The following is a 21,649-nucleotide window of genomic DNA, read 5'->3' as shown; positions in this document are numbered from 1 at the left end:
TGGCACTCACTATCTTCTATAGGGGTGCCATTGAGAGCATCCTCACCAGCAGTCTCTCAGTCTGGTATGGTAGCTGCTCTGTTGCTGACCGGAAAGCTCTACAGAGGGTGGTGAGGTCAGCTGAGAAGATCACCGAATCAGCCCAACCATCTATCCAGGACATATACCCATCCCGCTGCCACAAAAGAGCTACAAACATCATCAAAGACTCCACCCACCCCACACACAAACTGTTCACCCTCTTACCATCTGGCAAACGCTACAGCAGTATGCGTTGCAGGACTACCAGACTTAGCAATAGCTTTTTTCCACAAGCCATCAGATTGCTCAACTCACTCATGAAAACTGGATTAAAACATCCCCCCGCCCCCCACAACCCACACACACAAAGACTGGTGAGACTGGAAAAGGCATACGTAATGTTTGCAAAATAATTATATGCATATATGCCAATATCACCTTGCACTAGAATGTACCATGTTTACAAAACTTATTTATCTCCATGCTGCTACTTGCACTTTGCCATTTAGCACTTTATATTGTACTACAGTGAAATACCTTAATCTGACTATATTCTGAAACTCTGTGATAGTCTGGAAACTATAAACTCATTGTAGGTCATATGCTGATCTGTCTATCTTTTGAATATCTATTTGCACTTGTTCAGTGGTGTCCTATGTTTAGCCGTATATGTTTAGTTTATGCTTAGTATGTGTCAAATATTGTTTTAATATTGCACATTGGAGTATGGGAGAAACGCAATTTCAATCTGCTGTGTAATGTACTGTCGCATGGTTTGATGGACAATAAAGTTGACTTGAACTTGATTTATGTAATTCTCAAAACTTTTGGCCACGACTGTATACTCACAATAAAAACAAATTTTTGTGCTTATTGCCAAATAAAGAAAAATAAACGTGATGCGAGTTCTGCCTTCAATAATTCTTGATCGAAGAATCATAATTCTTCGATCGCGAAACAAGGGGGAAACGCCAGAGTCGGTGAGTAAAACTCTATTTTTTTTTTCTTAACTAGTCGGATATCAAACTTTTTTTGTTGTGGGAGGAAATATGGAAGGTGAGGTCGAAGCCTTTATTAAGTCTCTGTCTGTAGAGCAGTTGGATGAATTTAATAAGAAGGAATTGCTGCAAATTGCAGAGAGTTTTAAAATATCCGTTTCGTCTTCGGCATTGAAGGCTGATATCAAGAATGTAATCTTGTCCGAGATGATATCTCTTTGATCGTAGGCGGGAAGTCTGTTGAACCTCCTGCACATGAGTTTGATCCTGCAGTCGCAGTGAGGTTAAAAGAATTAGAATTACAAATTAGGCGTGAAGAAAACGAGTCGCGTGTGCTGTGTATACGTGAACTTGAGTTAATCCGTTTGAATAAGCAGGCCGAACGGGCACAGCCTCCTGTTGGTGAACCGCACGGGATAGGTCAATTTGATCCAACCCGTTACATGAAGCTTGTTTCTCAATTTAGAGAGTCGGAAGTAGATGTCTATTTTACAGCTTTTGAGAGGGTAGCTGGGAAGCTGAGTTGGCCTAGGGATATGTGGGCAGTGATGTTGCAAAGCAGCTTCGTGGGCAAAGCACAAGAGGTTTGCTCTGCCTTGCCCATTGAAGACTCTCTCGATTATGATAAAGTAAAAACTGCTGTTCTTAGAGCATATGAGCTCGTGCCCGAAGCATACAGGCAGAAGTTCAGAAATCATACTAAAACGGGCAGACAAACCTTTGTAGAGTTTGCTCATGATAAAAAAAAACAATGTTAGAGAAGTGGTGTGCTGCGTCTGAAGTTACAACGTTTGAGGGCCTCCAGGAATTAATATTACTGGAAGATTTCAAAGGCTGTCTCCCTGAAAGTTTAGTATTACACCTGAATGAACAGAAGGTTTCTAGCTTGTCCGAGGCTGCAGTGTTTGCTGATGAGTACATGTTAACACACCGTACTGTTTTGACAGAAGAGTGTGGCTGCTAAGACGAAAAGCGTTGCTCATTTAGTTCTTGAACCGCAGATAGGAGTAGCTGATGCGTTTCCACCTGAAACGGAATTGTTTAAACCATTTCTGATGAGCGGGTCAGTTTCTTTTTCTCCAAACACTACGTCACTACCAATTTCCATCTTGCGAGACACGGGCGCCGCCCACTCATTTATTCGCGAGAATGTACTGCCATTGTCCTAGCATACGTATACGGGGATGGATATATTAGTTCGTGGAATTGAACTGGGGTGTATTAAAGTCCCTGTGCATTCTCTGTTCCTGAAGTCCGAGCTGGTCACCGGTTTAGTAAATGTGGGTGTAGGTGCTAAGCTACCAGTTAAAGGTGTAAATTTCATCCTGGGAAATGATCTAGCAGGAGGAAATGTTTTTCCTTTCCCGTTAGTGTCCGAGTGCCCCTCAAGAGATTCAGCCTCGCTGGCTGTCTCTCCTCATCTAATTCCAGCCTGTGTGGTGACGCGTTCACAATCACGAAAATTTGCAGACACCGTTGACCTATCTGACTCGTTTCTACTAAGCTCGAAACCTACGGAGTTGTCCCTGTCAGGGAGTGATAATGTGTTGGAGACAAGCTCTGATGTGAGTACTCGAGGGCAAACAGTTATTGGACGGACGCAACTTAGTACCGCTCAAAAGGCAGACTCTTCTTTGTCGCGCTACATTCAATCCGCAGTAAAATGTAAAGATGAACTTGATCATGTAAGGATAGGATATTATTGGGATAGAGATGTCTTAATGCGCAAGTGGGTTCCAGTATCTGGGGACAAGGCTGACTTAGACCATGCTTACCAAATCGTAGTACCTACGTGCTATCGCCCTGTAGTGCTTGAACTGGCTCACGATCACCTTATGGCAGGCCACTTTGGAGTCAATAAAACTTGTAAACGTGTTATGAAATATTTTTATTGGCCCGGAGTTAAAGCGTATGTCGCAAAGTATTGCCGTTCCTGTAATGCGTGTCAGGTTGCGGGGAAGCCTAATCAGGTCGTGCGGCCTGCGCCCTTTTTTGGTAAAGTTTTGCTCTCTTTTTGGTTTGCCACGCATAATCCAAACAGATCGTGGAACTAACTTCACATCAAAGTTGTTTAAGCAGCTCCTTTCTAAAATTGCAGTGTCACATCAAATGTCCAACGCATTTCATCCGGAGTCCCAGTGAGCGTTAGAGCGGTTCCATCAAACGCTCAAAACCATGTTGCGTATCCACTGCGTAGACGCGGAAAAAGACTGGACTGACAGTTTACCCTTATTGCTTTTTGCCGTACGAGAAACTGTGCAAGACTCACTAGGTTTCAGCCCAGCGCAGTTAGTGTTCGGACATTCAGTTCGTGGTCCCCTTAAGCTTCTGAGTGAGCAGTTGCTGGGGAGAGAGGTTGCGCTGGTACCAGTGACTGAATATGTAGACACGCTCCGTAAGCGTTTGAACCGAGCTTATGAGCTTGCCAGGTCAAATCTAACAGATTCTCAAACCGTCATGAAAAAAAACTACGATCGCAAGAGCGTTGTTCGTTCATTTGCTCCTGGAGAGTCTGTGTTGGCATTATTGCCAGTTCCTGGATCGTCTTTACAGTCACGTTTTACTGGTCCTTACATTATTGAGAAAAAGGTGAATGAAACAAATTATGTACTGAGAACGCCAAACCGTAGGAGGAAAACTCGAATGTGTCACATTAATATGCTAAAGCCTTATTATGCGAGAGATCAGCCTGAAGAGTCCGTTAGGAGCGTGTCGTTGGTGGCTCCTGTTCTCTTGAACAATGAAGATGAGGTTGTAGGGATTATTCCAGCGCTGGGAGAAAGCTTGCAAAACTCTAATGTGCTCAACAATTTGCAAACCTTTCTTGGTCACTTGTCAGATTATCAGAGAGAAAGTATTATAAAATTGATTAACAACTTTCCCAGTATTTTCTCTGATGTTCCATCTCGCACTAATGTGTTGTTCCATGACATCGACGTTGGAGATTCGGCTCCGGTTAAACAGCACCCGTACAGGGTGAACCCTCTTAAACGTGGTATCATGAAAACTGAGGTCGAGTACATGTTACGTAACGGTTTAGCAGAACCTAGTCAGAGCGCGTGGAGTTCTCCCTGCCTGTTGGTGCCTAAAGCTGATTCATCATTTCGATTCTGTACTGACTTTCGAAAAGTTAACTCCATTACAAAACCTGACTGTTTTCCGTTACCAAGAATCGATGATTGCATCGATAGAGTCGGACCTGCAAAGTTCGTTTCGAAGCTAGACCTTTTAAAAGGTTACTGGCAGGTACCTCTTACTCCACGCGCTGCTGAAATTTCAGCGTTTGTGACACCTGACTATTTCTGTCAATATTCTGTGATGGCGTTCGGAATGCGGAACGCCCCGTCAACGTTCCAACGCTTAATGCAATTAGTATTACGTGATGTACAAAACTGCACTGCGTATCTTGATGATATTGTTGTGTATTCTTCCACGTGGGAAGAACATGTTGAAACTTTAGGTGAAGTATTCTCTCAACTAGCTGGTGCGTCACTAACCATGAACCTGACAAAATGCGAGTTTGCCAAAGCCTAAAACTGAGGTCGAGTACATGTTACGTAACGGTTTAGCAGAACCTAGTCAGAGCGCGTGGAGTTCTCCCTGCCTGTTGGTGCCTAAAGCTGATTCATCATTTCGATTCTGTACTGACTTTCGAAAAGTTAACTCCATTACAAAACCTGACTGTTTTCCGTTACCAAGAATCGATGATTGCATCGATAGAGCCGGACCTGCAAAGTTCGTTTCGAAGCTAGACCTTTTAAAAGGTTACTGGCAGGTACCTCTTACTCCACGCGCTGCTGAAATTTCAGCGTTTGTGACACCTGACTATTTCTGTCAATATTCTGTGATGGCGTTCGGAATGCGGAACGCCCCGTCAACGTTCCAACGCTTAATGCAATTAGTATTACGTGATGTACAAAACTGCACTGCGTATCTTGATGATATTGTTGTGTATTCTTCCACGTGGGAAGAACATGTTGAAACTTTAGGTGAAGTATTCTCTAAACTAGCTGGTGCGTCACTAACCATGAACCTGACAAAATGCGAGTTTGCCAAAGCCTATGTCACCTATCTGGGGAAACGTGTAGGTCAAGGTCAAGTCTGCCCTATAGATGCCAAAGTTGTAGCGATAGCTGAATTTCCTACACCCACAAACAAACGTGAGTTACGCCGGTTCATCGGAATGGCTGGGTATTACCGGGGGTTTTGTCGAAATTTTGCCACTCTTGTTGCACCCCTAACAGACCTTCTCCGACCGTCACAAAGTTTTAACTGGACCTCTACTTGTGAACGCGCTTTTTCGTGAACGAAAGATCTGTTATGCAATGCTCCAGTCCTGACCGCCCCTGACTTTAATCGCCCTTTTCAACTTGAGGTTGACGCGAGTATGGTAGGCGCGGGAGCTGTCCTTTTGCAGACGTCTGATGTGAACATCAAAAGACCGGTGTGTTATTTCTCGAAAAAGTTTAATCACTGTCAGTACAAATATAGCACTCTTGAAAAGGAAGCTCTGGCGTTATTGATGGCATTGAAACATTTCGAGGTTTATCTGGGTGGCTCAACGTTCCCTATTAAAGTTTATACGGACCATAATCCGTTAGTTTTTCTCAACCGCATGTACAATGCTAACCAGCGCTTAATGCGTTGGTCCCTCGCAATACAGGAATTTAATTTGGAGAATTTAAATGGTTTAATTTTGCGACCTTTTCAACTAAACGTTTCAATTTGAACTTTTGCCTCTACAAAATTACCCAACTCTCTTTGATTATATGCTGTCATTTGCGTTGCGTGTGAGAAACAGGTTTATCTGGGTGGCTCAACGTTCCCTATTAAAGTTTATACGGACCATAATCCGTTAGTTTTTCTCAACCGCATGTACAATGCTAACCAGCGCTTAATGCGTTGGTCCCTCGCAATACAGGAATTTAATTTGGAGATCGTCCATAAACGCGGTAGTGAGAACCTGATCGCCGATGCGCTATCCAGAGCGCACGGTGCTGAACGTATCGAATAGGCTAAGAGATCAATGTGCTGTGCCATTAATCTTTTGGGGAGGGGGGGAGTGTTACGTGTCAAAACGTAAATGTTGTTTAATGATTGTTGTATCACATGTGAGTGTATGCATGTTTCTTGTGGTGTTCTTCTCTCTCTCCCCGCCAGGGACGGACTGACAATCTGTGCGTTCTGGAAAAGTCCAGAATGGCCGTCCAACCGAGGGCCGTCGGCACAAAAAAAAAAAAAAAAAAGAGTCTATTAAAGCAATATGAACAGCCAGCAGCAGGGGCACTAATATGATCACTTATATGCTACGTGTAAAAAACAACAACTGAGGAAGAAGAGTCGGCCTATAGTCACTGACGGAAAGTTCGTTTTATAAGGCTGCACTTTTAAATTTGCTTACATTTGAATAGCAGTGGTCTCCAACGTGGTGCCTGTGAGTTGCCCGCTTAACACATTCTATAAATAGCCCCAACTTTCCGTCGGGGTTCCAGACTTCGAATAAATGGTTTAATTTTGCGACCTTTTCAACTAAACGTTTCAATTTGAACTTTTGCCTCTACAAAATTACCCAACTCTCTTTGATTATATGCTGTCATTTGCGTTGCGTGTGAGAAACATCAAATGGCAAACGCTCAAAAAGCGGAACAAAACGTGTTTGATCTGAGCAGCGCATTATCAGCTCGGCCCAAAAAACAGCGATCGCGGACAAAGCTGATCTCGATCACGCGAACATTAGGCTATTACACAGAGCTGCGCGATCCACTGAGAAGCATTTAAATTCAGCGCAGAATTATCTATCTCTATTATAAACCCACAAATGACTATGTGATTTAAGCTTGTAAAAAGCCAGATGAAACAGCGCTGATATTCTCAACATATTGACGCAAAAAAACAAACAAAAAAACAAAACAAAAAAAAAACAGGCGAAACATTGTTCCGAGAAACAAACCAGCTAAAAGACATTTCACTCCACAACTTATGAATTAACTGTAGTAAAACAAACTTTTTTTTGGCAGAAATGAGCCTGTATTCATATTTAAAATGCTGTTATATTAATATAGTCATGTATAAATGTAGCCTATTAAATGTAGGCCTAATGCAGTAATGTTTTGTTTAGAAGTTATGGCAGTTTATTTTTATTTTTATTTTAATTTTCCTTTATATTTATACTAAATGTTTGGGCTACTGTTTTTGATAACACATACAATAAGAAAATCAACAAAAAAAATCAATAAATATTTTCATAATTTTTCAGGAATTGTTTGTAACGTTTGTAAGTCTGAACCAGAATATCAAGATATTTTATTATTTCCCATATGATGGTGAAAAGTAAAAAAGCTTCACCATGTTTTGTATAATAAATATCTCCAATATTTATTATACAAAACATGGTGAAGCTTTTTTACTTTATAACAAATAAAAATTCCTTCTAGATTATTTTATCCCTTGAGGTAGCCCTCGCACACAAAAAGGTTGGAGACCCCTGGTATAGTAACTAGCCTATATGTTTTATAATTACAAGTTTGTGTAATTTGGGGTTTCTGCCTGCAGTGACATTTCATTATTTGTATTTTATGGCATTGTACATTTTTTGTTTTTATTTGAAGGCTGAGGCTTCATTAATAAACACAACCCCAATAATCATCGTTGGTTTTGCGATGTTACTTGCTGTGAATATCTTGTCTGATAGGCTACATTATTGTGGCATATAGTATCAGGACATCCTGGCTAGTGTCTGTCGCACACGGCTAGGCGAATGGCCGGAAGATGGGCCTATTTGGGAGAAAGTCCAGGGCTGTTTTTTAGCCCCAGTCCGTCCCTGCTCCCCGCTCATTTGAGTGCAACAGGTGCAGCTGCTAAGTGGGTGCGGCTGAAGCCACTCAGCGTGTCAGCGTGTGTATAAAAGCAGAGTGAACCGTCTCTTCGCCGAGTTCTCCCTCCTGCTTCCATTGGTATAGCGTGTGTGTACGACTGCTGCCCAAAACGAGTTGTAAATCTAGAGTGAGATTCGTGCTGTCTGTTCATCAGTGAGAGCTGCGCCACGCCCCAGCTCATGTGAACTTTCCTATAGAGGAGCTTTAACTGTTGTAGCGGCATAGGCCAGTAATTGTATTTAGCTTACTCCTCTTATCTTTGTAAAAAGTCCCTGAGAGAGACAAGAGGCCCTTTTTCTTTAACATTATTTTCTCCTGTTTACTAGTCAGTAAGGGAGGTAAGAACAATGTATTTTACTTATAGTTTTTGTTCCAGGTAAGAGGGTTTAAAACTTAGATAGAGACTCCCTTTTTTGTTTGTTATTTTGGCCGACTGAAAAACCTCTCTGTGATATACTTTTTTTTAAAGAACAGCAAAGACCACTTTTCTTGATATCTTGGCTGTGTGCCGTTGTGTTTATGGGAGCAGGAGATTGAACTCCGGGCGTCATCCATTTTAACGGGTGTCGATCTCGATGTTCGTGCATGTGGCGCGTAACAAACGTATAAAACTGCAAATTAACATTTATATTTCTTATAATAAAAATGAAAGACCTATGTTACAGACATATGAAAGACAACATTTCGTTGATTAGTTTTGGATAGATTATACATTTTTACTGTAAAATATCTGCCACCTCAAATAAGCTTTTGTTTGCCAATATTTGCTTATGATAAATATAGTATGTTTTGTCAAAAATAAAGTTATCAAATAATCAATCAAATCCTTAACTTTGAAATATGTATGATAAAATGTATACTTTAGTTTTTACAAAGAAAGATTACACTTGAATTGTTGTTGTAATTGTAACCTTTTTAATAAAAAAATATATTTACAAGGTAGATGTAAACAAACTATTTAAAGGTAAATATAAGCCTTTTCTTTAAATAATTTGTATTGTGTTTTATTAGTGACAAATTTGGGGAGAGGATAAATATTCCAAAACTGAAAATACAGTATGAGAATTAACTGCACAATTACTAGACATGTTTTCCTTGGATATTATAGGCCAAATTGCAAGCACAATATGTGGAAAAATAAAAAAGAATTGAGATGCTTCCAACTGTTGCTCTTGCATTCTTGTGGTTCAGTGACTCACCTGAATGAACTGAATGAAAGGGTCATTAAGTATGCAGGCCCCACTGTCTCCTAAGGTGTGAACCACTAAATATGCATGATCGTTGACGCCCACTCCATTGCCTTTCCAAACAGTAAGTGCTTTGCAAAATTCAAATCAATGTATTGTGTTATGTGAATGATAAGGCAGGGTGATTTTCACATCATTTTGACGAAAAAACACTAGGTGATGACATCCATTAGACAAAAGTCTTATTGGCACATATTTAGAATGTGTTTTATGGCCTGATTTCAGAAACTTTAGTTTTTAGTTTTTTCAATAACCATGCATAAACATTCTCTCAAAAATGCAGACATGTACATTCTTGTTGCTCACATTTCATGGTAGCCCTGTTTGTGCTAAATAGTGTGTAATTTTTTTTTTTTTTTGCCATTAATGTATAAGCAACTGAAAAAAAAGCACAAATGTCAGGGCATGTCAGAACATTTCAAGGACCCCAAAAACACCCTAGACCCCAGAGGGTCTTTTAACAAGAAATCACGGCCATTATGGATTACGTTCAAATGATGAACTAAACTTGTTGGTCCCCCGTGTCAAAACAGAATTAGGCAAAAAAGCCTATGTTTGCAGCACCTTCTGCCAGGAACCTTCTTCAGAAATCGTTGAAAATGACTACCTTTATTTCTTATAGACAGTTTGTTTCAACTCTGAAGAATGTGGAGCAATTGAAAATTGGTGAGTGTAACTGTTCATAAAGTTGTATTAAGCCTTATTCAGCACAGGGTCTTGTGATATATATGTATGTGTTTTTGATGTGTTCTTTATATGTTGGAAATTGTTCTTTGTTTTTTTTAATGCTGCCTCTTGGCCAGGTCTCTCTTGTAAAAGAGATTTGTAATCTCAATGAGTTTCACCTGGTTAAATAAAGGATAAGAAAATAAAAATAGTCAGCATTTCTCTTCCTCCAAACACGACGAGTTGAGTTGATGCCAAAGAGTTTGATTTTGGTCTCATCTGACCTCAGCACTTTCTCCCAATCCTTCTCTAAATCATTAGATGTTCATTGGCAAACTTTAGACTAGAGTTCTACACAGAGCATCCAAGGTTTGGGTCTATATTTGGTCAGCCGGGTCCGGGTCGGATCCCAATCTATTACTTCGGGTCCCGGGTCTGTTAACATTGTGTGTAATATCTTTTGGACTCGGGGCCGTGATCAGAGTCAGTCAGCACTGCTTGTCTGTTTGTTGTAACTTGCCACTTGTAAAATTAGGATATGAAAAGTGTGAGCCAGGAAATAAGGATTAAAAAAACACAAATTGCGAAATTGAAAAAGCTCTTCAGGTTGCTCGAATGTGCAGTCTCAAGCGCGTCATGTTTCTATGACAACCGGAGCGGGACTTATTCCGCCAAGACGCGCTTTACAATTCTCCAAACACTTCTTTACTACTCTCCAATTTTTATAATAATATGAATGAACCGTCTTGTTCAATCTTAAAGTTTTGGTGGTCAGAGAGCACAGGGATTATAGCAAATAAATAATGCTAATGTAGCGGCCATGGCACCGACGACCGCTACTAAAATCAGGTAAGATAAGGTAAGAACAACTTGTGTGGAATATGTAACAATCGGCTCCAGCCGGGTCTGTGTCTTCCCGCCGGGTTCGAGTCCAGCTTTTAAATAATAGTATCTCGGGCCTGTACATGTGTCTTCTTGCGGGCGCTGCAGGATTTCAATCCATTGAGAGATACTCAAGATAGTAACTCGTGGCCTCAAGATAGTATCTCGTGGCCTCAAGATAGTAACTCGTGGCTGACAAATGGACCCTTTGTTATTAAACTGGACCCTGTAGTGCAATACTTCACATTCTGTGCAATATTCTCTGTTTTAATATTCAGTGTGCAATATAGTTTAATGCAGTTCTGCTTCTATTTATTTACTAGTACTGTAAATCTTGTAAATCTTGTTGGCTGCATATCCATAGTCCTTTATAATTCTTCTTCAAATTTTATAGCCTATATTTATACTGTTTTCATGTATATACTTGTTTATTTACCAATTTCTATTATTATGTATATTCCTTTAAATGTCTTGATGTGCACATCAACTGTGACACAAGAATTGTCCACCGGGTTATCAATAGCATCAATAATCAAAGTATTTCTGATTCTGATTTTAATTTAGCCTATAGTGGAGTGTACAGACTGGTTCATTAATTATTGAAGTGTTTCACATCCTCTAAATCATCATATTGCCGACGATGTAATCCATAAACTTTCAATGTCTTCATTAACTGCCTTTTACTGACAATAATCCCTTGCAAAGCAAGTGTGTTCAGTATATCCTGGTAACGCATCCCTAAATTAAAATACAACTTTATCAAATGCTCTCTATCCATAGCTATTAGCCTACCAAGAAGTGCTTTAAGCGGGTGGCAGCTTTAGCGTAGTCTCCCAACGCCATACCTCTGTGTGGGTGTTAAATGACATGAAATGGTTGTTCTCAAATAAGTGATGAAGATGAATGATCCCTTTTTGATGCCAGATAGCAGGAAAAAACAGCGTGCCACAGCCATCAAACAAACTGGGTCAGAGATCGTAGGTTCTACACAACCTAAAAAGCCTCAGTATCCATCTAAACATCTCTATGAACAAGAAACACGGATAAATCAACTCATCAACTTACAGTATACTTCTATGTTCCTGGATTCAGAACGATGATCAAAACACAGATGGAGTAGATCGAGTCCATCAAAACCCCCAAAGCTTCACAACTCTCATTCTCATAAGAACTCATACACAGTGAACCCCTGAAAGAAGTATAATAAAGTTTAGAAGAACGGATCTCTCATAATGTTTCGGTGCATATGTGTTCATTCAGGAAATCTTACTCTGTTTGTAAAGAACATGAGATCGTCACGAGTTTCAGTGTAAACTGAAATCTCAAATCATGCCTGTTAGAAGTGACACTTGTTTGTTTTTAGCAGAACTGCCAGAAAGCATCTGGAAGGATGGAGAGAATGCCAGTTCAACCTGCAGAATGAAACATGATACTGAAGAACAAAGAGGTTGGTGTTTATTCTTGATTTCTCATTCATTCATTCATTCATTCATTCATGACTCAGAAGATCATGCTGATTTACACAGTTGCAAGTCAAGAAAAAAAAAAAAAAAAAAAAAAACGTGATATGGAACTTATGTGCTGAATTAAGTTCAGCACAGTTCTGTTCAGCTTATAAGCTGTCAGATGAGACCAAACATGTTAGGACACACACTAGTAGATCAATAGTATGTAGTAGGAAGAAGTGTGTTTGTCCTGTGAAGCAAATGGGACAGATGTGTGTTAGAGGTGTAAGAGACACATCAGTCCTCAATCTGCATAATGACGATTCCCTCTCAACAGATTCACAGCATTAGCATACTGTGATGATGAGGAAACTGTCCCTCATTTAATTCACATGAATACTTTTAAAGTGGCAACGGCTGTACTAGGGCAGTAAATGGGCTAGTTATACCCATATTTCACGTCAATAGTTCCTGTTTTCACCTCATTTATTATGCTGATGTCTGCAGATCTCCTGTAAATTGACACTTAAAGCTCATTTCATTGGTGTCAGCAGACTCAGGTATTTTTTTGGCTATAAATATGTACATTTATTTATGTTTTTATGCTTCCAACTGTTTTTCTTACCATTATTAATATTTCGGAGAATTTACATTACATTCTTTTTGTCATTTTCTGTATTTCTAGATACCTGCCTATATTTTAATGAAGAGGCAGGATAGCAAGGTTAGGTTAGCAATAAAATAAGTTGTGTATGGGCAGTTACTATACAGTAGACAGACATTAATGCTTAGATGTGATATTTAGTATAAAAACTAACAGAGTAACTGAGGGCTTGTTCGACTTGAAGCAGCACTGAGAGTAATTTAAAAGAGAGCCGTGAAGCTTATTCTACGAAGCTAAATACATACATTAAATCAGCTCATGTGCTCACCTAACATGCATAATTTCAGTGCACAGAAAACCTCAAAGCCATATAAATATATAGTAATAAAGGTTTAGGAAGGATGGCTGTAAAACAAGCATATGTGGAGAAGTAGAAACTGTGAGCCATATGCAATGGACTGTTTATCTCATCATACAGAAAGAAATCTCATGTACTCAGAGCTGTATATAATTTCAAGTTATTTACTAAAATCATTACTTTGTACTAAGGACTATGAGACAAAAAAACAAAACAAAAAAAAAAAAAACCTTTTTTGCACCGGACTGGACTATAAGGATATAATCTGTTAAATCTATCAATTCTTCAAATGAACTGAGGAGGGCAACAATACGCCATTCTAGCGACTATAGTCTGCCGCAAATATCAGAAGAAGAAGAAGGAGAAGAAGGTGAGGAGAGAGCAGTTCGCGATATTTCTCATATTTACACAACCATCACACACACTTTATACAGTTTGATTAAGCGACAGGCTCATTTCTGTATTGTTTTCATCGATTACAGCGATACTTGTGCGTCTTTTCTGGCGTCTTCCTTCTGAAATAAACATTTAGTGCAGCAGCAGCGAGCATGAGGAGAATATGTTGAGTTCATTCAGACCTGAGCGATTTTGTGTTCGTTTGTGTGATTGTCTCGATGTTTGTGTGAGAACTGTTACTGAATGTCAAGTCAAGAGTTAAAGTTTGAGATCTGTGAGGGGAATTGATGGGAAACGATCTCAAGTTTTGCTGTTGCCATTTTAATTGTAGCCTACTTTTATTTCTTTGTTGACATTTATTTTTTTTGCTGATTATATTGCTAAAATTTAAATGAGATAATTATACACACTTTATATTGTCCTTGTCATGAGTAATGAACATGGGGAAAGTACAAATCTATATATAAATGATAAATAGTTAAATATAATACAATTGTATTATATTTGATATATATATAAACTTATGATATTGTATTATCGTATATTGTAATATTATATTGATACAATATCAGAAGTTTGAAATATCATAAGGTTGAATATTATAAGTTTGAAACTAGACATGTTAACTAATGCTGCTTCTCTTTTTTTAAGATTTATGTACAAAACTAAAATATGTAATTGATCTAATTATTTGATTCCAATTAATATCACAGATAGCATAACATCTCCAAGATGTCTGTTAAAGAGCGGTTCAAGGTTTATCAGATGAACACAGCAGTAGGGGGTTGTGTATCGTTTGGGTTTTTTCCAACACCGGTGCCAAATCGATACTTTTAAAATGGTACCGTTGCCTAAACGGTGCCTGAACCGATACTTTAAATAAAAGAGAACCTCAAAATGATGGTGGGAATGACATAAAATAATGGCTTTTTTATTGAAAAAAATAAAATAAAAATAATAAAATATTCTTAAAATCTCACCTAATGCTGTAAACTTACAGAGAGCCCTATCAGCTGGTAGTATTATTTAAGGTTAAAATAACTCAAATATGATGTTTTTCTTGTGTTGGCAACACTAAGTTTTGAAATGTTAGCATGTGTGGAAGTATTTAAGGCCCCGTTTACACGTACATGGTTATTTTGAAAAACGGAGACATTTCCCTTCGTTTGCGCCCTTCGTTTACACGCAAACGGAGGATTCGCCAATGAAACCGATTCTTTCTAAAAACTCCGGCCAGAGTGGAGATTTTGAAAATCTTCGTTTGCACGTTTGCATGTAAACAGAGAAAACCGGAGTTTTAGGTAGCGACGTCACAGAATGTGACTATTTTCGGGATTCTGATTGGCTAAGGTGGGCTTGAGCTTCTCGTTACACTGCCACCTACAGGTTTGGCATGCTCTTGACAGCATATACACAGGTTCGTGTGCACGATGTTATTTTTGAAAACGAAGAGGGGTGAAATGTCCGTTTATGAAAATAGCCACCTACGTGTAAACGTAGCCTAAAACAAGGGTGTTTCAACTAGCCCCTCGTTAGGTTGTGCCCCGCTCTCCCCTATGTTTCTGTTATTTATTTATTTTTTACCATTATTTATAATTGGAAGAATTTACATTTTTTTATATTCTGTTATCAATTAGTATAAAACCAAACTCAGTAACTGATAATTTTTTTTATTTAGGCAGATCAGCTCCTCCCACTAGTTACAACATCAGTGAAGCTCCTCCCACAGCAATTCATCATCAGTGAAGCTCCTCCCACTGTAATTCTCCAATAAATGCTATAAATTTCCATCAGCTACAAGTGAAGACGAGCTTCAGGAAAAGCTGAAATCTGCAAAGGCTGAGTTTATTAAAGAGGACAGTGAGAACATGAGTCAAGTCAAGTATATTTGTATAGCGCTTTTCACAATACAGATTGTATCAAAGCAGCTTCACAGTATTAAATGAAAATAATACAACAAGGTTTGTTTCAAGTGGAATTTATTGATTGATAAAATAAAATTAAATATCCCCAAAATATCCCCAATTGAGCAAGCCAAAGGCAACAGTGAGTGATCCAGAACCCTGCAGAATGAAACACACTGAAGATCCTGAAGAACAAAGAGGTTGGTGTTTATTCTTCATTCATTCATGATGCTGAAGAACATTCATGTTAGACACATTCAAGCACTTCATCACTTTTTTAAAATGGTTATAGTTTTTTATTATTATTATTGTTATTAATTTTTCATTTTCAAAAAATGGTCAGTAAAGGGTTTGAGAAACTTTCATATTGATTGTCAAAATCAGATGATTGTAAAATTTTATTTTTACATTTATATCAAGTTAAACATTTTTGCAGCCATGTTACCAAAATGTTGTACATTTATCAATTTAGTTTATTTTTATATTTTTGGGAAATTAAAACAAATATTCTCGAAATATGTAATCTGTATGAAACTAAAGAGATGTAGTTTCTCCTGGCTCAGCAAATTATCATTATTGTTAATGTGATAATTGTAAAATAGTTGTTTTCTATTTGGATATATTTGGCACAAAGGTGTGTGGCTGTTCAAGTCTTTGTCTTTAGATCAGTGTGTTAAATAATGTGCTTTTTTGTCATTTGTTGTGTATCTTTGGATTATGTTGTGTTGTAAATAAATCCAAATAATCAAAAAGCCATTCTTTTTAAAATCTCCTCATTCTTTGTGCAAGGTTGCGCAGAATGGCAGGGCCTGATAGCTCCTAATATGTCCATTAGGGGAGGGTCTTTGTCTTCCTCAGGTGTGAAATACATAAATATTCAGGATGTTCACGTTTCCTTGCAATATTGTTTTATCTGAATGAGCAGTCAGGATGATTTTCACATAGTTTTGGAGCAAATATTCTAGGCTATGTGATACAATTTTCAAAAGTCTTGTGAATGAATAATCAGTATGGGTTTCATAACCATGTTCGTTGTTAGTTCACAGTGCATTAACTAATGTTAACAAGATGTTAATGAAGTATTAATAAATTAGTATTGAAGTATTGAAATTAACATTAACAAAAAATAATAAATAATGTATACATGCAGTTCATTATTAGTTCATGTTAACTAATGAAACGTTATTGTAAAGTGTTACCAAGACATTAATACAAAAAAGTAAAGTATTAAAGAGAATAAAGAAACAACATGAATTAAGATGTTTGTGACTGCTATCCAGATGTCATGCCAAATGTGAGTAATAAACAAGGAGTGTTTAATAATTTAACAACATACACAAATGGCAAATTAACACTGGGTGCTCATTAAAATAGGTCTATTCCCTATTTAAAGAACAATCTCGATGAGACCAGTGCAGAGCCGATCCTGACCTCCCTGGGGCCTTAAGAAAACTTCTGTTAAGGGGCCCTCCTACCTGACCCATGAGCCATGGAAACCATTTGCCATTTTGCGCTATACAAATAAATTTGAATTGAATTGAATTGAATATGTCCAGCCAATCAACATTTTAAATGCAATATAGCTTATAAATCAATAGCCAATACATTGCTTTCCATCTTGCTTTATTGCAGAGTTATGACTAAACTGACTTGGAGACTCATTGTCTTGTTTTAAATATGCGCCTATAATGGAAAGTGCGCGTTTCATTTCGTGCACGCGCATATGAACGCATGTCAACGTGTGATGCGGTTATCTTTTCCGAGCATGAAATTTATAAACAAAGACCGTTCGTTGCCCTTTGTCATTTATCAAATGTAATAAATAGTTGTATTTCACTCTCACTTTTTTTGTTGTTGGGCGAAACAGACCAAAAGACGCACTGCCCAGCTTAACAAGACAGACAGACAGACTAGAGAGAGATGCACATCAACTTAAATTTAAGATTGATTTGCCTCCATATTCCACTTGCTTCATTTCTAAATGAATCAGTCATTATGAACATATCATTTGAATGAATGATTCAATTAATCACTCATTTAGACATGGACTTGCCGCCACCTACTGGTAGTTTTATTTTCATATGTATTAATCCATGACAGGCCGGTACCAAACAAAACAGACTCAGCTAAATATTGTTTTATTTTTGTTATCTAACAAATAACATTTTTTTTTTTTTGTCAATATTGCACACCCCTAGTAGGGCTGGGTATTGATTCAGATGTTTAAATTCGATTTCGATTCGATTTCGATTCTCGATTTCGATTCTCGATTCGATTTTTGATTCTAAATTCGATTTTGATTCGACCCAATGAATATATATTTAACACAAATCCTATATTTATAAAAAAAAGTGAACATAAGTTTACAAGTGGTTAATTAATAAAAAGAAATTAAGAGCTACAAACCTGTATATTAAACTTTTTATTTTAGGTACACTTGGGTACATTAAAACAGAATCATATTTACCTGTGCCCTTCCTGTCTAACAGGTAGGACATATTCAGAAATTGAATAAAGTTATCAAACAGTATGCGCTGTATTAATTAGAAATTATATATAGACTACTCCTTATTAAAGTTACAAAAGTTATTTAGTCAAGAGCAGTAAGTGTTTTTCTCTGTTCCCTTTTTTCTTTGATTAACTTTAACGACAGAGATAATTAGTGGCTACTGTGTACTGTCCCTTTAAGACCAGCCGCTGCTGACGGAGACGCGGATCTCACATGTGCCTCATTCTCTCACGAGTCGCAACTCTTCACATTCATCATAAGACTACTCTTATGTTATGAAGATACTCGACAAAAAGACATTGTGGCATAATTGTGTGTGTTATTGTTTGTTCAAGCGCGAAAGATAACTATTCTGGGCTGTTTTGTGCACATGCACGATATCAGCACGAGTCTTTGTGTGTGTCACAGTCACGACATTCACAGGCAGCGAGCTCTTTTTTGTCTTGTCGCGCATGAATAGTTTAAAAACATTTGCATGAATAAGAGCGGGATCATGTAACACTAGCCAAAGGATGACAAAGATTAACAGATGCTGCAGTGCGTTAAAAGCCCAAATTTGTTTATTTCATAAAAAATTGCAGCATTTTGCGTCATGCAGTTCTGTAGGCTTGACAGCGCGATTGCGATTTGATTCATCGTGCAGCACTAGTTGAGGTTATTTTATGATTAAGATAAAACAAACAAATCTTTTTAAAACAAAAAATCATTAGCTATAAAATGGAGTTTGCAAGCCTATGAACAGTGGAGGAAAACTAATACTGGCTTTTGGGTAATAGATAAATAAATTGATTTGTGGCGTTTGAGAATCGATTTTGAATCAACCACATTTTAAAAAAACGATTAATCGAAAAATATATATTTTTTGCCCAGCCCTAACCCCTGTCTAGGCACTATTGTATAAATGTTAATATTACATTAGATATTTATGTCATTAATCAAATATTTAATAGTTCTTACTTCAGAAATGTGATTTGTGCTTATAATGCCTTAAAAATAATAATTGAAAGATCAATGTACCTCATTCACGCAATTAATTTATGAAAACACCAGAATTATGATATTTTATAGCAGTTGTCTACTAGTACTTTCTGATATTACATCAGGGCTCACTTTCATATTTCTCTCTTCAAATTATTTTGCTGAAAATTAAATTAAACATTTTTCTTTGATTTCAGACCTGATGGAAGTGAAGGAGGAGAGTGAAGAACTGAGTGAAGTGAAGGAGGAGAGTGAAGAACTGAGTGAAGTGAAGGAGGAGAGTGAAGAACTGAGAGAAGTGAAGGAGGAGAGTGAAGAACTGAGTGAAGTGGAGGAGGAGAGTGAAGAACTGAGTGAAGTGGAGGAGGAGAGTGAAGAACTGAGTGAAGTGAAGGAGGAGAGTGAAGAACTGAGTGAAGTGAAGGAGGAGAGTGAAGAACTGAGAGAAGTGAAGGAGGAGAGTGAAGAACTGAGAGAAGTGGAGGAGGAGAGTGAAGAACTGAGAGAAGTGGAGGAGGAACATCATGTCAAACCTGGAGAAAAACCTTTGAGTCGCTCAAAGACTAAAAAGACATTTTTAAAGAAAAGAAGAGCCAAGAAATCTTTCACCTGCACTCAGTGTGGAAAGAGTTACACAGCCAAACATAATCTTGACATTCACATGAGAGTTCACACTGGAGAGAAGCCGTTCACATGTGATCAGTGTGGGAAGAGTTTCACAACCAAACAAAGTCTTTATATTCACATGAGAGTTCACACTGGAGAGAAGCCGTTCACATGTGATCAATGCGGGACGAGTTTTGCACAAAAACAACATCTGACCGAACACAAGAGGATCCACACTGGAGAAAAGTCACATATGTGTGTTCAGTGTGGAAACAGTTTCACAACCAAACATAGTCTTTTGCGTCACATGATGATCCACACCGGAGAGAAGCCGTTCACATGTGATCAATGCGGCAAAACTTTTTTTAGTGCATCACACCTGAAGAAACACCTGACAGTTCATACGAAGGAGAAGCCGCATTCATGTTCTGTGTGTGGAAAGAGTTTTTCAGTGCTGCCATATTTACATGTACATCAGAAAATACACACTGGTGTGAGAGAGTACGTGTGCTTTGAGTGTGAGAAGTCTTTTACTACAGCGAACAGTTTAAAACTTCACCAGAGAATTCACACTGGAGAAAAACGTTACAAGTGTTCACACTGTGACAAGAGATTCAGTCAGTCAATAAGTCTGAAAACCCATGAGAGGATCCACACTGGAGAAAAGCCTTACAAGTGTTCACGCTGTGACAAGAGATTCAGTCATTCAACAGATCTGAAAACACATGAGAGGATCCACACTGGAGAAAAGCCTTACAAGTGTTCACACTGTGACAAGAGATTCAGTCAGTCATCAAATCTGAAAAGACATGAGAGGATCCACATTGGAGAAAAGCCACACATGTGTGTTCACTGCAGAACTAGTTTCAGACACAAATCATCTCTTAAGCTTCACATGAGAGTTCACACTGAAGAAAGACCATTTAACTGTGTTCAGTGCAGTAAACAGTTTCTTTGGGCGTCAGTCCTGAAGAAACACCTGAAGATTCACACAAAGGAGAAGATTCATTAGTAATATTACAGCAGAAAAGACACAGCGGTGTGTGTTTCAGTGCAGAAGTCCTTTACTACAGAAGATGAACTGAAAGCGTGCCAGAAAATTCACACTGGAGAAGAAGGCCATAACACTTTTAAGAGAAACAGGAATCTGATATTAATTTTTAACTCGTTCTTCCTTGTTTTTCACCAGAACATCTAGTTTCTCTTCCACTTCTACTCTTCCATGCAAACACAAGATATACTTTCATGTATCTTTGAAACTGGACACTTTTCTTCTCTTCTCTTGAGTGCTTTGGCTCTTATAAGTCAGTAAAGAGATAGATCTGTCTCATTCTCCTTCACTTTTACTTAATGTTTGTAATTGCTTCATGTAATTATTGAATAAAATCTTTACTCATTTTATTAAAAATTGTATTGTCCATTTTTATTTTTATAATAATTTTATTTCTGAAAGCCATGAAGCATTTTTTGCTTATTGCGCTTTCAAAGTTTTAATTTTCTCAATATGCTTTTAAATGCCTAATAAATTATATGTCACTGCACACATGACTGACGTTGAATGAGATTGCTGTCTGTCTACATTATTAACAGTTTCACCCTTGATATCTAGTATCATATATACATTTCAAAGAGTTTGTTCTAGTCAGTTTGATGTTTCATTCACACCATGAGGCTTCATGAAGTCAGAACAATTACTATGAACTTTAAACACAGTTTTTACTAAATAAACTGAAATGATTACTGTGTCCATCTCACCACAGCTTTATACAACCAGCAGAAAGAGAGCAGCTCGAAATGATGTTTTATTAACAAAGTTCGGGAGGAACACGTTCTAATGATCAAACAATCAAGTCATTCCAGCCAGCTGTCAGCAATCAGTAATCAACAGGTCCACTCAATCAGCATGATTAAAGGCCTATAAATACTCACAGTCGACTCAACCATAATCCTCGACAGTTTTCAGCATTTGGTTCTCCGTTTGCTACGATGTCTCAAATGCAACTCTCACCATCCAATGACGAGCTCAACCATGCTCCGGTTCCTCCGCCGCCATCAGCTGGCCCCAGGACCACTTCGTCTCCGCCTGATACCGCCTCCGTGCCCCAGGCTTCATCTCGCGGGCGCCGGTCTGCGCAAGCAACACCCCGCACGCCAAGACGC

At 38.3% G+C, this 21,649-nt stretch overlaps 1 protein-coding gene across 1 annotated transcript; it reads left to right on the top strand.

Annotated features, from left to right (window-relative positions):
* The first annotated feature begins 15,170 nt into the window (after window positions 1-15,170).
* Window positions 15,171-20,892, top strand: LOC308704381 (uncharacterized protein). The gene is made up of 2 exons (XM_081388613.1): window positions 15,171-15,596; window positions 19,081-20,892. The coding sequence occupies exons 1-2, from the start codon at window positions 15,563-15,565 to the stop codon at window positions 20,499-20,501; spliced, it is 1,455 nt and encodes a 484-aa protein (XP_081244739.1). The 5' UTR covers window positions 15,171-15,562; the 3' UTR covers window positions 20,502-20,892.
* The last annotated feature ends 757 nt before the right edge of the window (window positions 20,893-21,649 follow it).

Source organism: Scardinius erythrophthalmus (assembly GCF_964197995.2).
Source record: "Scardinius erythrophthalmus genome assembly, chromosome: 1".
Taxonomy (NCBI): domain Eukaryota; kingdom Metazoa; phylum Chordata; class Actinopteri; order Cypriniformes; family Leuciscidae; genus Scardinius; species Scardinius erythrophthalmus.
This window is presented reverse-complemented; position numbering and strand designations above follow the sequence as displayed.

Bases quoted from the DNA above. Each gene is read 5' to 3' on its own strand.
- LOC308704381 (XM_081388613.1), top strand. From the start codon at position 15,563: ATGAAACACACTGAAGATCCTGAAGAACAAAGAG. The intron at 15,597-19,080 runs GTTGGTGTTTAT...CTTTGATTTCAG, and splicing joins AGATCCTGAAGAACAAAGAG to ACCTGATGGAAGTGAAGGAG.